The following is a 12040-nucleotide window of genomic DNA, read 5'->3' on the forward strand; positions in this document are numbered from 1 at the left end:
ACTTGACTTGACATAGCTTGTGACTTGACTTGACTTGACTTGCCCAAGAAAAAAATACTTGGGACTTACTTGAGACTTGAAGGTTAAGACTTGAGACTTACTTGAGACTTGCACATGTGTGACTTGGTCCCATCTCTGGTGTACTGAGCTCCATTTTCGATATTCTTTCAGGAACAAGTGTCTGAGAGTACCACAACATTAGTGCTGAGTAAACTTCTGCCAGACACCATGTACACAGTGACTGTTTTGCCAGTGTACGCTGAAGGAGATGGACCTCAACTCTCTCAGAAGGGAAAGACTAGTAAGTGACTCCAAAATGACATCAGGAGGTTTGGACACAATTTGTCAATCTTGAGACAACTTTGTTGTTGTCTCCTTAGAACCTTTGGGCAGCGTAAGGAACCTACAGGTAACTGATCCAACTGTCAGCACCTTAAACGTACGCTGGGAGCCGGCAGAAGGCAGTGTGCGGGAATACATTGTCATTTACATTGCTGCCGGAAGCCAAGATCAAGAAGTGGTAAGAATGATTTCCATGGATGTTCCAGAAATAGCAAACGAGACTGTAGTTTCAGTTGCCACTCGTACACTTTTTTTGAAACTTGAAAATGGATGTTTTGACCTTATTATATAAATTATTTGTTCTTCCATGTGTAAATTTCACAAAATGTGCTTGTTACACAAATTACAACTGTAAAACATTTCTGAGCTCTACAATCAATGTGGATGTTGCAAACAGGTTGTATATTTTATTGAAACACTGCTGTCTTGCAGGATCAAGTCTCTGGAACCACGACTTCCACTGTTCTGAAGAACTTGGAGCCCGACACATCCTACACTGTGACTTTGGTGCCAGTATATCATGAGATGGAAGGCCTACCTCTATCTGAGAATGGAAGAACAAGTGAGTTCATTGTGAAGACATACCATAGTCCTTTGAATAAACTTGACCACAAATGAAAATGTCTGGCTATTGTTTAGAATGACTCCGGTATTAAAGTTCCTGTATCCTTGCTTTTCAGGGCCATTGGGTGGAGTTCGCAACCTGCAGGTTACTGATCCCACCAGCAACACCCTAAATGTGCGATGGGAGCATGCTGACGGAAACCCTCGCAATTACAAGGTTTTCTATGTCCCACAGCCTGGAGACAGTGAGAAGATGGTAAGATTTGATGAGGTAACCTCTGGTGGTTTATTTGAAGGACGTTCCACATTGTGACCAAATCTCTTGTTTTTGTGATCAGGAACTAGTTTCTGGTGGCACGACAAGCACCGTCCTACGAAATCTCAATGCTAACACGCTGTACAAGGTCACATTGTTGCCTATGTATGAAAATGAAGTGGAAGGAAAACGTCAGTCAGAAAATGGAAAGACAAGTGAGTCAAGATGTTTGTAACTTACAAATATGGAATGGAGAACTCATCTGCCTCTGATGGATCCCTGTTTATTATCTGAGTTCAACATTTATTAACTCATTAATTAACACAGAACCTTTGGGAAGTGTGAAGAACCTCCAGGTCACCGACCCAACTGTGAACTCTTTGAGAGTGCGATGGGACCCAGCAGATGGAGATGTTCGTCAGTACAATGTCATCTACGTGCCTGTCACCGGGGGTGCTTCAAGCACGGTAATTAACTAAATTACAATTTTTGTAGAGTTTGTTCATTTGGTTTGCTTGTTATTAACTGTGTGGCTACACTGATGTACTCTTCAGGCCCAAGTATCGGGAATGTACACCAATACAATTCTGAGAAACCTACGACCAGACACAGAGTACAGGGTCAGTGTAGTACCAGTATATCCCGATGACGAAGGAAAGGAACAGTCCGAGAATGGAAAAACAAGTGCGTACCTGCAATGTCAATTTGGATATTACTCCTTTAGCATGTAGCATGCTTATTTTCTATTCTTGCAATTCTAAGAGCCTTTGGGTGGAGTAAAGAACTTGCAGGTCACAGATCCAACAACAAGCTCATTGAAGGTGCGCTGGGAGCCCGCCGAAGGTAACGTCCGGCAGTATCGAATCTTCTACATCCCAGCAACTGGTGGTGCTGAAGACATGGTAAGAACTGATCTATGGAAGAGGCTCAACTGTCTTTCAGAACATGCAGCTGATCTTCAATAACTTTGTTTAAATTTCAAACATCAACAGGAGCAAGTTTCTGGAGGCACCACCAACACAGTCCTGAGGAACCTTCTGTCAAACACGGTCTATACAGTGACTGTAGTTCCTGTTTATCCAGAGGGAGAGGGTCTCCGACAGTCTGAGAAAGGAAAGACACGTAAGTTGTTCTTGGCAGTTACACAACAATATTACTATCACACAAAAATTGTGGGGTGCCAAGTGATCAAATCAAGCAGCTTGTTGAGTAGAGCTATGCTATGGCTTTTCTTAGTTTTCAGATTTTTTCTGGAATTTTGTCAGACAGAGAGTAAAAGGGAGGGACCCAAGTCTTACTTTATTTCCCAAAACTCCCCTACATAGCAACAGTGAAAATAGTTTGAACACCCTAAGCAGCTACTCGAGTCTAGCAGTCTAGCAACTGGCTTTTATATGCTTCACAACTCAGTGGTTACATTTACATGTGCACTTTTTGGTTCAATTGGATTGAGTTCATTCAGACTGATTCTAGTGTTTACATGAACGCTAAATAAGGTGATCTGGTTGATGTGCGCGTTCACGTGTCACAAGCTTCATAGTGAAAGTGAAAAGTGAAAGTGACATATAGATATCAAGTTTCTAACTGTTTGCACATAATAACCACTCTCCTACATGGTTTCTTTATTTGTTTTTACCAGCAGAATTAATATTTAACCGTTTATGGATAAATATACATATAAACCGCTGTGCTGTGATACTCATATTTATCCCACAAAAAAAAGCCCCTGTCTGCGCCCAAAAGTATCCAAAGTATCCAAAACAACGTTGTCCTGCTCCACTTCACAGTTGCGGAGTGAAAAGACAGTTTCATAACGACAGGACATGCATTTATACAACACTTTATTCAAAAGAAAGAGCCGCTCGTTCCGTGCACCATACGTCATTACGTTATTTCTGCATCATTGCACATGCGCAGTTCTTTAAGTTTCGTGGTTCAATCCGATCAAGTGTTTACATGCATGCTCAAGCGTATTAGAAGAGGAATAAACCACCCCTTCAACCCGATCGAAATTACTTTTGGATCGAGCTCAATCGGATTGATTAATGTGTTTATGCGTACAGTACTGTAGGTGTGTAAACATAGCTTAGTGTGGAGAATCAACACAATTTATGCATGTTTGTATAGATACTAATCTAAATGGGTTTTTATGTTTTAGGGTTAGGGTTAGGGTTAGGGTTTTTTATTATGCTAGTGAGTTGCACTAAAAGAAACTGGATCCTTTGAACTCATGTTGGAGAGTTTTAAACAGATTTCTGTAGGAATAGTCACATCTGCTTCGGTTTAAAAAGCGTACTAAGCAGTTTTAGCATCAACCCTAAATGCCCCCCACCACCTGCCTTTCCTTTTTGGCACTTTCTCACCATAAAACCCGTCTGCGCTGCTGTCGAATGCTTCGCTCAGCATTCATTCCTGAATTTACTGAGCTTCCTCCTGTTAAAACGCTTCTGTGAGCCGCAACTTCCTCCACTGTTCTGTAAATTCCTTGTTCTCGCTCTGCTGTTTTGTGGCTTTCACAGTTCCAAGAGTCCCACCCCGGAATATCCAGGTCTACAACCCATCTCCCAACAGTCTGAATGTGCGCTGGGAACATGCCTCGGGCCAGGTGCAGCAGTACAGGGTTGCCTACGCCCCACTAAGTGGGATCAGACCTCTTCAGTCTGTGAGTGATGCACAATTCTGCATATTTACATTTATTTATTTTTTTGGCAACACTTTTATGCATAAGTAATACATTTAATATACATTAAATGTATGTGTGTTTCCTGAAAATCAGTGATTTAGCATCATTCTCTGCCTATTGAGGTACAGGAACACCATATGAAATATTGGTTGAAGGGTTTTCAGCGAATTTTACACAAAGAACAAAAAACAGTAGCTAATGAAATTAAAATTGTAAAAGGGAGCACGTCATTTCAGATAGTTATTAGACTATATAATAAAATCCAACAAGGACCTCAATTAACTCAAACATGTAAATTTACACAAAATGTAGCTAATAAACCCAAAACAAAGACAATGAATTGAAAACAAAATGATAAACTGCCGTATTTAACTAAATATTTATTAAACTATAGCAAGTAAAATGGCTTTTGAGAACCCTACTGGGGGATGACTCATATGAATCTCTGAATATATTTATTTGAATTAGTTCATTGCTACAACAAACCATCTGAATCGACTCACTGAAATTAATTAGAAGTTCCAATACTACTTCAGAGAATGAGAGAGAGGGGAATATTTGAGGATAATGTGTCTGTTTATTGCCTCGTCTTGCTTGGCAATATAGCTTTTTTTTTAAGATCCACCACTACATAATATACATAGTAGTTCGTTATTTAACAACTGAAACTATTTTTTGTTTTTGGTATTTTAGGTAAGTTCCGAAGCGTTAATTAAAGTCACTACTCAGGATGTTTACTACTTATGTTCTTGCCATAGAGAGAAGCTTTTTAGGTACTGTATAGAGACTCTCAGACTCACAAGTCTCCCTTCATAACTAAACAAAACAAGTTGGGACACAAGAGAGAAATGTTCATATCCTGCATGCTGACCCATGTTTGTCAAATCCATCACTTTGTGCCAGAACTGATTCTGTCATAAGCGTTGGTGTATGGAAAGTATGCAGCTGCTATCAGTGATGTGATGCCTACAAATGAGAAACAAATGAGCAGATGGGGTGATAATCCTGCAGTGTGTTGACAGGTAGCTGATGGGGTTTCCCCGTCACCCCCGAATCCAGTCTCTCTTCGGCTCCTGCCGCTCCCCGGGGGCAATTACATTGATCCAATAGTATTTATGTTGCATTTAACCCCATGAGCACATCTGTTTGCATTACATATCTGTTTGGAAATGTTATCTAGCTCTGCTAATCTAAACAGGGGCTTAACGGTGACATCATTATGTATATTCGCTTTGCCAGACTCGTAACGTCTGTGCTGGATTGACATACAGTGGATGTTTGTGAATATACTTGTCTTTGTGTTATCTGAAGGATGGTCTTCTCCACAGGTTCTGGTTCCTGGTAACATCAACAGTGCTTTCCTGGACCAGCTCGTCCCAGATACGCCGTACTCTGTGAATGTGATGGCGGTATATGCTGATGGAGAAGGCCCAGGAATTGACGGAAAAGGAAAAACATGTGAGTTACATCTAGAAATGAAATGAAAATTCACTTTTTTTATTATGTGCATGAACTTATTGTGAATTTATCCATGCATATATTTATTTTCTGCAGTACCACGAGGTGGACCCAGGAACATGAGGGTCTTCGAAACCACCACAAACACGATTAGCATCGGCTGGGATCATGCTGAGGGTCCCGTACAACAATATAAGATCGCGTATGCACCGTTGACGGGAGATCCCATTACAGAATTTGTGAGTGAAAGTAGATATTTAGTTATTTACTCCTTCACTACCTTTAATTTAAGGATTCTTTCTATCTGTACTACATTTATGTCTACAACATGAAGTGAACATAAAAATGATTCATCAGTGGACATTATTCTGAAGAAACAAAAGTCTCAATTTATTGGCTGTGACTATTCAGCAAAAAATCTGATGGTTTTCTCTGCAGACTGTTGTTCCCGGCAACAGAAATAACGCTATTCTTCAAAATCTGCTTCCTGACACCCCATACAACATCACGGTTACGGCAGTTTATCCTGAGGGACCTGGAGGATCCCTAAACGGAAATGGAAGAACACGTAAGTCACACAAGCTGTTCTCGCAAAACATGCATTGCTTTGATTTCTCACCTTTGTATGCATTTCCTGTGATTGGTATAACAATCGCATCCAAAATCACGTCCTTATGCACTATTCCATGAACTTTTGTAGTATTCATTATTTGAGTTGTGTTCACAATGAAAATGTAAAAAAGCACTTTAAAAACCCACCAGTTGCTATCAGACTCCTATTATGAATGACATGATAACCTTATATAATTCATACACTACATGGTTGAGTATATAGTGTATAGTTTGTCATTTGGAATGCAGCAAGTATGTTTTGGAGTAACTACCTAAAAGTTGCAACATTACTTGTTTAATGCATTTTTAAATAGCGTGACTCTTTCAGTTGTTTTTATAAAATTTTGCTACTTTAAAAGATAATTATCTCAATTATTAGTATAATATAAATTATTTTAGTATTATTTATTTGCTATTATTGCTGTTATTTATATTTTGATTTGTCGTTTGTTTTATATTTTCACTTTTCAATTTAATTTTAGTGGCATTTTTTTGGTGATTTTGTTATGTGCTTTTGTCAGGTTTTTTTATTTTCATTTTGTTCATTTTAGAGTTATTTTAAGAATTTTAAGATTTTTTGTTTTTGTGTGTGTGTTTTATTTATTTATTTATTTTTACTACAACAACATTCATATTTTTATTAATCTCATCTTATCGTACAAGTAGCTTCCCCAAAACTGCAACTCTTAAACCTAAGACATTTTAAGGGTTAATGGAGGATATGAGTAATTAATTGCTGGTAGGGCATGGCGAAGTGTTTGGAAAACTGTGTTTGCATTGGCATAAGCTTGCATTAAATCTTCAAGTTAGCATGGGCTAGAATCCAGAACCTCCTTCAGCTACCAACAGCAGCTCATCACAACTAAAACATTACTGTACATCTGTGTAATTCTTGTTATAAGGTTTTTAACCGCAAGTCTTACTTACTTTGGATCTTAGTCGGCCTGTTGGCACCTCAGAACCTGCGTGTCTCAGACGAGTGGTACACACGCTTCCGTGTGTCCTGGGATCCGGCTCCAACTCCGGTCATGGGCTACAAACTAGTTTATCAACCAACAGGTACCAAATACTGCAGGAGTGTGAGATCACTGCATACTGTTTAAAATCTAAATCATAATTGATCCCGTTTTCTTTCTGTTGAGGATTCATCAATGCACTTAATTTTTCTAAGATAAAGTTCATTCTTCCTTCAGATAAAGATGAGTCTTTGGAGGTGTTTGTTGGTGATGTCACCAGCTTTACCCTACATAACCTGTTTCCCGGCACAACGTATGATGTTCAGGTGTACGCCCAATACGATGGCGGGCTCAGCAAACCTCTCACGGGACAAGGAACAACTTGTATGCTTTCAGATGTTCAGATATATTTGTGCATTGTTGGTTTAATGCTACACAGCAACATTTCTGTCTTGACCTTTCAGTGTACCTCAATGTGACCAACCTGGAGACATATGATGTTGGCTATGACAGGTTCTGCATCAGATGGACACCTCACCGTGCCGCCACTTCATACAGAATCAAGCTGAACCCTCTGGACCGTGAGTCAAACTCATGCTTTCATTTACTGTCTTTCATTATGGATGCACAACCAGTCAAAATATACACAAAGTACTTCTAATGCTACTGAGAAAATGTCATGTTTTTGGATAGTAATTGATTGGTTCTCTTTGAAACACCTTAGAATACTAAATACTGTAGTAGTAATACTGTAATGTTTTGATACAGTGTAAATACTGTAGTATGTTTTTATATGGTGGTACTATTGTTTGATTTGTTTGCAGCGGCGGCTAAAGGTCAGCAGGAGATCACCATCACTGCAGGCCAAAGTCAGTACTGTTTCCAAGGTTTGAGTCCAGACTCCCTCTATAACGCCACTGTGTTTGTCCAGACACCCAATTTAGAGGGGCCAGGAGTCAGTACCAGAGAACGCACCCGTGAGTTCAGGCTTCATCCTTAAATGAGCAGATATTCATCAGCCTGCTGAATTTTGACATTGATGTCTTCTGACTTTTTTTGGTTCCTCTAGGTGTTAAACCCACACCTGTGCCAACAAAACCACCCACTCCCCCTCCTCCACCCACTATTCCACCCGGCTGGGCAGGTAAGTGCCTTCAGCCGCTGCTAAAGGAACGCATATTTCATTTATCGTGTTGATTTTCTGTTTTTGTGGCAGAAGGTTTGCACTGGCAAGCAGCACTCACGTTTTCTTCAGAGAATGTAAAACTCGTGTCTGTAATTAGATTGCAAAGAGTGCTTTGGAAACAGTAGAATAAAATGTCCAGAGCTTTTATGGATACATGCTGTAGATCTGCTTCTTTGGAATGAGTTTGGATCAAATTAATATCAGTTTTAAAGCCTTGGAGAAAATCCTTCTGCTAATAAAATACGGATTTTTCTTTTTATCTTTAATTCATAAAAAAAAAGATTCCTAAATTCATGCTGGACCACTCTCAAAACCTGTTTATTCATCACACGAGAAGCCTACAAGTGGCCAAACGCTTTCCACTCCAGAAGAGTCAGCTGGATTTAAGTACAGAAAGACGTGGACTAATCCACCTAGGATTATAAACTTAGGAGAGACATTTTTCGAAAAGCTGAGAACATTGCTTGATGACATTGAGAGGACCATGTAGCTGCCAATTGTGTGATTAGAAAAATACATCATTAATAAGTTCCTTTTTAGACCTTCTGGATTTCATATGTACTTCATTCTTGCATAACTTCTCAAGAAAGTGTGACCAGTTATGACTAATTACAACATGGATTGTTTCGGTGATTGTGTTTGTTAGTGAGATTTCATTACCCTTTTCCGCTCTTGTGTAAAAGTTTAATTAGATCTGTTTTTGAGTGCTGCAGTTCATAGAGTTGTTTTTGTGTTCTCAGTGTGCAAAGGAGCAAAGGCAGATGTGACTTTCCTCATCGATGGCTCTTGGAGTATCGGAGATGATAGTTTTAGCAAAGTGGTCCAGTTTATCTACAGCGTCGTTGGCGCCTTTGACGTCATCGGCCCATCGGGAATGCAGGTATTGCGACTTGTTTGTGACTTTGAGAAATGCAAAATCTAGTTTGACTAATCCATGCATCTCTGGGTCAGATATATTCCATTGCCGAATCATTGTTCATTTTTAATTATATTGCAATATGTTTGTGTCAAAAGGTTTCATTCGTGCAGTACAGTGACGATGCAAAGACAGAGTTCAAACTCAACACATATAACGATAAAGGCACTACACTTTCTGCTCTGAAACTCATCGGCTACAAAGGAGGAAACACCAAGACAGGTATCACTCAAACACACCTGACACAGCCCTTTTCATCTTAATACACTTTTCTTTTCTTTTTTTGTTATTGGGCGAATTTTAGAAGAAATCTTAGAAGAAATGTCTTGGTTATATCTCACCCCAAACATAAGAAAAATTATGTTATATTTTATTTAATATTTAAATATTTTATAAGTCTTTATTTAATTAATTATATTATTTATTTAAATATTTTATTATATTAGTTTTATTATTATAATCAGCATCAGTTTATTTTAATACAACAAACATGCCCATGATGTATGTTTATAGTTTTGTAATGCTTAAGTCATTACTGAAAAAATCTTAATTGTCCTATAATAGGCTTAATTTTGTCTTGCGAAAACAAATAATATACATTTAAAAAAAAAATTATGCATAATAAAATAACTATTATATTGTATGTTTTTTTTTTTATTTATATTATTTTTTATATTCTTTATTTGTATGATTTATATTCGCTTATATCATTTACTTAATTATTTTTATTATAATTAAACATGTAAATAATTTATATATTTTTAACTTTTATTTTAATAATATTATTTTTTTTACATTTTCCTTGATGTTGAGTAGATATTGGCCAAGCTTACAATGAAGAATAAGCAGTGACTAGAATATAGCCATATGTGTGTGTGTGTGTGTGTGTTAAACTTCTGAGGCAAGAGTATCGTTAATGTTTCCTCTCCTTTAACATCCCAGGTGTGGCTCTGAAGCACGTGTACGAGAAGGTCTTCACTCTAGACAATGGAATGAGGAGAAACGTACCAAAGGTTGTGGTGGCCGTAACAGATGGACGTTCTCAAGATGAAGTGAACAAGAATGCTGCCAAGCTACAGCAAGCTGGTATGACTCACTGCTGAAGGTTATGGCATAAACATGAGCTGATAACCCTATGACCACTTAAACACCTGCTCAGAATTCAAAAACTGATGAATGACAGTGTGAACTACACCAGTATGCAGAGCTTTGACAATCATTAAAGACACACAACCTAATTATGTCTATTTCGATGGAAGAAAACATAACCAATGCTTTCAAAATGGTCATTTATTGTGCTAATGTGCTAATGTAGAATGTGCTGTTTCAGGTTACAGTGTGTTTGTGATTGGCGTGGCTGATGTGGACTTCGTCGAACTGCAGAACATTGCCAGCAAACCGAGCGAGCGCCATGTGTTTGTGGTGGACGATTTCGATGCCTTCTCCAGCATTCAGGACAACCTGGTCACGTTCATCTGTGAAACTGCAACATCCAGTGAGTTGATAGTTTGTGGTACTTATATTTTTACACCAGATCTGTTCAAACCTTTAACTGAATGTGTTTGTTTTGCTTCCGCAGGCTGTCCATTGATCTATGTAAATGGTTTCACATCACCAGGTAGGCATGTGTCTTATGCATTGCTCAAAGTTTTAATGTTTCATATTTGTTCTTCTGCTCACCAAGGCAGCATGTATTTGATCAAAAATACAGTAAATATAATGAAATTTTATTGCAATTTAAAGGAACTGTTCTGTATGTTAATATATTTTAGGATGGAATTTATTCCTGATCTTCAGAAATCATTCTAATATGCTAATTTGCTGCTTAAGAAACATTATTAATGCTGAAAACAGTTGTACTGCTTAATGTTTCTGTGAAATCCATTTTTTCCCCGGATTATTCGATGAATTGAACGTTCAATAGAACAGCAAAATAGAAATCTGTTATGAGATTATAAATGTCTTTACTGTCACTTTCGATCAATTAATTGCATCCTTACTGTTGAATGCAAAATCTTACTGACCCCAGATTTTCAAATGGTAGTGTAATGCATATGGTGGTCACACTAACATGACTGAAACATTTTCCCAGGATTCAGAATGCTGGAAGCTTTCAATCTGACTGAGAAGATGTACGCTAGTACCAAGGGTGTCTCAATGGAACCCGGTTCCTTCAACAGCTACACTGCCTACAGGCTCCACAAGAACGCTTTCCTCAACCAGCCCTCATCGTGAGTTCAAACCTCTCTTGATTAGACTCTGAATGCTGATTTTGTGTACAATTTAGTACTCATCAAGTCATCAAGCGAGACTTTGAAGGAAGAGTGCACTTTCTTTGAGCCTATTACTTCTGGGGAACACAAAACGAGATGATCTGCTTTTTCCGTACAGTGAAAGTAATCAGTAACCAGGCACTGTTTTATAAGCGATTCCTTGTGAGATATGCAAGAACAAACAGATTTTGTTTCATTAACATTAAATCCAATGTTACTTGACCTGATATATTTAGAATTGAAAGGATGTGACCAGTTGAATAGTTTTGGAAGACATGGAATATAATATATGAGTCATATGGACCATTTTTTAAATAGTAATTTTTCCAGCTTGCTGCTGTTCAAAGGTTTGGGGTCTTTAACATTAATAATTAAACCAAAATAATAATACATTTATTCATCAGATTGGTCAAAAGAGACTTTAAAGACATTTATAATGCTATATATATATAAAAAACAGTTATTTTAAACGTTAGTAATATTTCACAGCATTACTGTTTTTTTACTGTATTTTTAATCAAATAAATGAAGTCTTACCGATCACAAACATTTGAACAGTAGATTGTTACAAAGCTAACCATTTCTTCAAATCACTGCAGTTATGTTACATGGTATGTAGTTATTGTGGAAATGTTCTGTTAAATTACAATAATAATTGTAATTTTTAATCAGTTCATCATTAAAGATGCATTGCTTGTGTACAGACATCACTGTGAAAGTAGTGTGGTATTAGAGAGAGTCTTTGGAGGTCTGTAGGGTTAAACTGAGCTGTGTTGGCTTCTGTTGCATGCTGC

The 12040-nt window shown here is 37.9% G+C and overlaps 1 protein-coding gene across 6 annotated transcripts in view; it reads left to right on the plus strand.

Annotated features, from left to right (window-relative positions):
• col12a1b (collagen, type XII, alpha 1b) overlaps positions 1–12040 on the plus strand; it is a 69111-nt gene that overhangs the window by 35713 nt on the left and 21358 nt on the right. For all 6 annotated transcript variants that reach the window (XM_052586393.1, XM_052586390.1, XM_052586388.1 and 3 more), the window contains 24 exons: positions 172–301; positions 381–520; positions 775–904; positions 1023–1162; positions 1245–1377; positions 1490–1629; positions 1717–1846; positions 1925–2064; positions 2155–2284; positions 3682–3824; positions 5174–5303; positions 5400–5542; positions 5742–5871; positions 6855–6974; positions 7109–7255; positions 7336–7452; positions 7696–7848; positions 7941–8015; positions 8798–8937; positions 9072–9195; positions 9916–10059; positions 10304–10468; positions 10553–10591; positions 11066–11204. In XM_052586393.1, the coding sequence (XP_052442353.1) occupies positions 172–301; positions 381–520; positions 775–904; positions 1023–1162; positions 1245–1377; positions 1490–1629; positions 1717–1846; positions 1925–2064; positions 2155–2284; positions 3682–3824; positions 5174–5303; positions 5400–5542; positions 5742–5871; positions 6855–6974; positions 7109–7255; positions 7336–7452; positions 7696–7848; positions 7941–8015; positions 8798–8937; positions 9072–9195; positions 9916–10059; positions 10304–10468; positions 10553–10591; positions 11066–11204 (3122 nt within the window). The remainder of the gene's footprint in view (positions 1–171; positions 302–380; positions 521–774; positions 905–1022; positions 1163–1244; positions 1378–1489; positions 1630–1716; positions 1847–1924; positions 2065–2154; positions 2285–3681; positions 3825–5173; positions 5304–5399; positions 5543–5741; positions 5872–6854; positions 6975–7108; positions 7256–7335; positions 7453–7695; positions 7849–7940; positions 8016–8797; positions 8938–9071; positions 9196–9915; positions 10060–10303; positions 10469–10552; positions 10592–11065; positions 11205–12040) is intronic.

The sequence above is a fragment of the Carassius gibelio genome, chromosome B20, assembly GCF_023724105.1.
Source record: "Carassius gibelio isolate Cgi1373 ecotype wild population from Czech Republic chromosome B20, carGib1.2-hapl.c, whole genome shotgun sequence".
Taxonomy (NCBI): Eukaryota; Metazoa; Chordata; class Actinopteri; order Cypriniformes; family Cyprinidae; genus Carassius; species Carassius gibelio.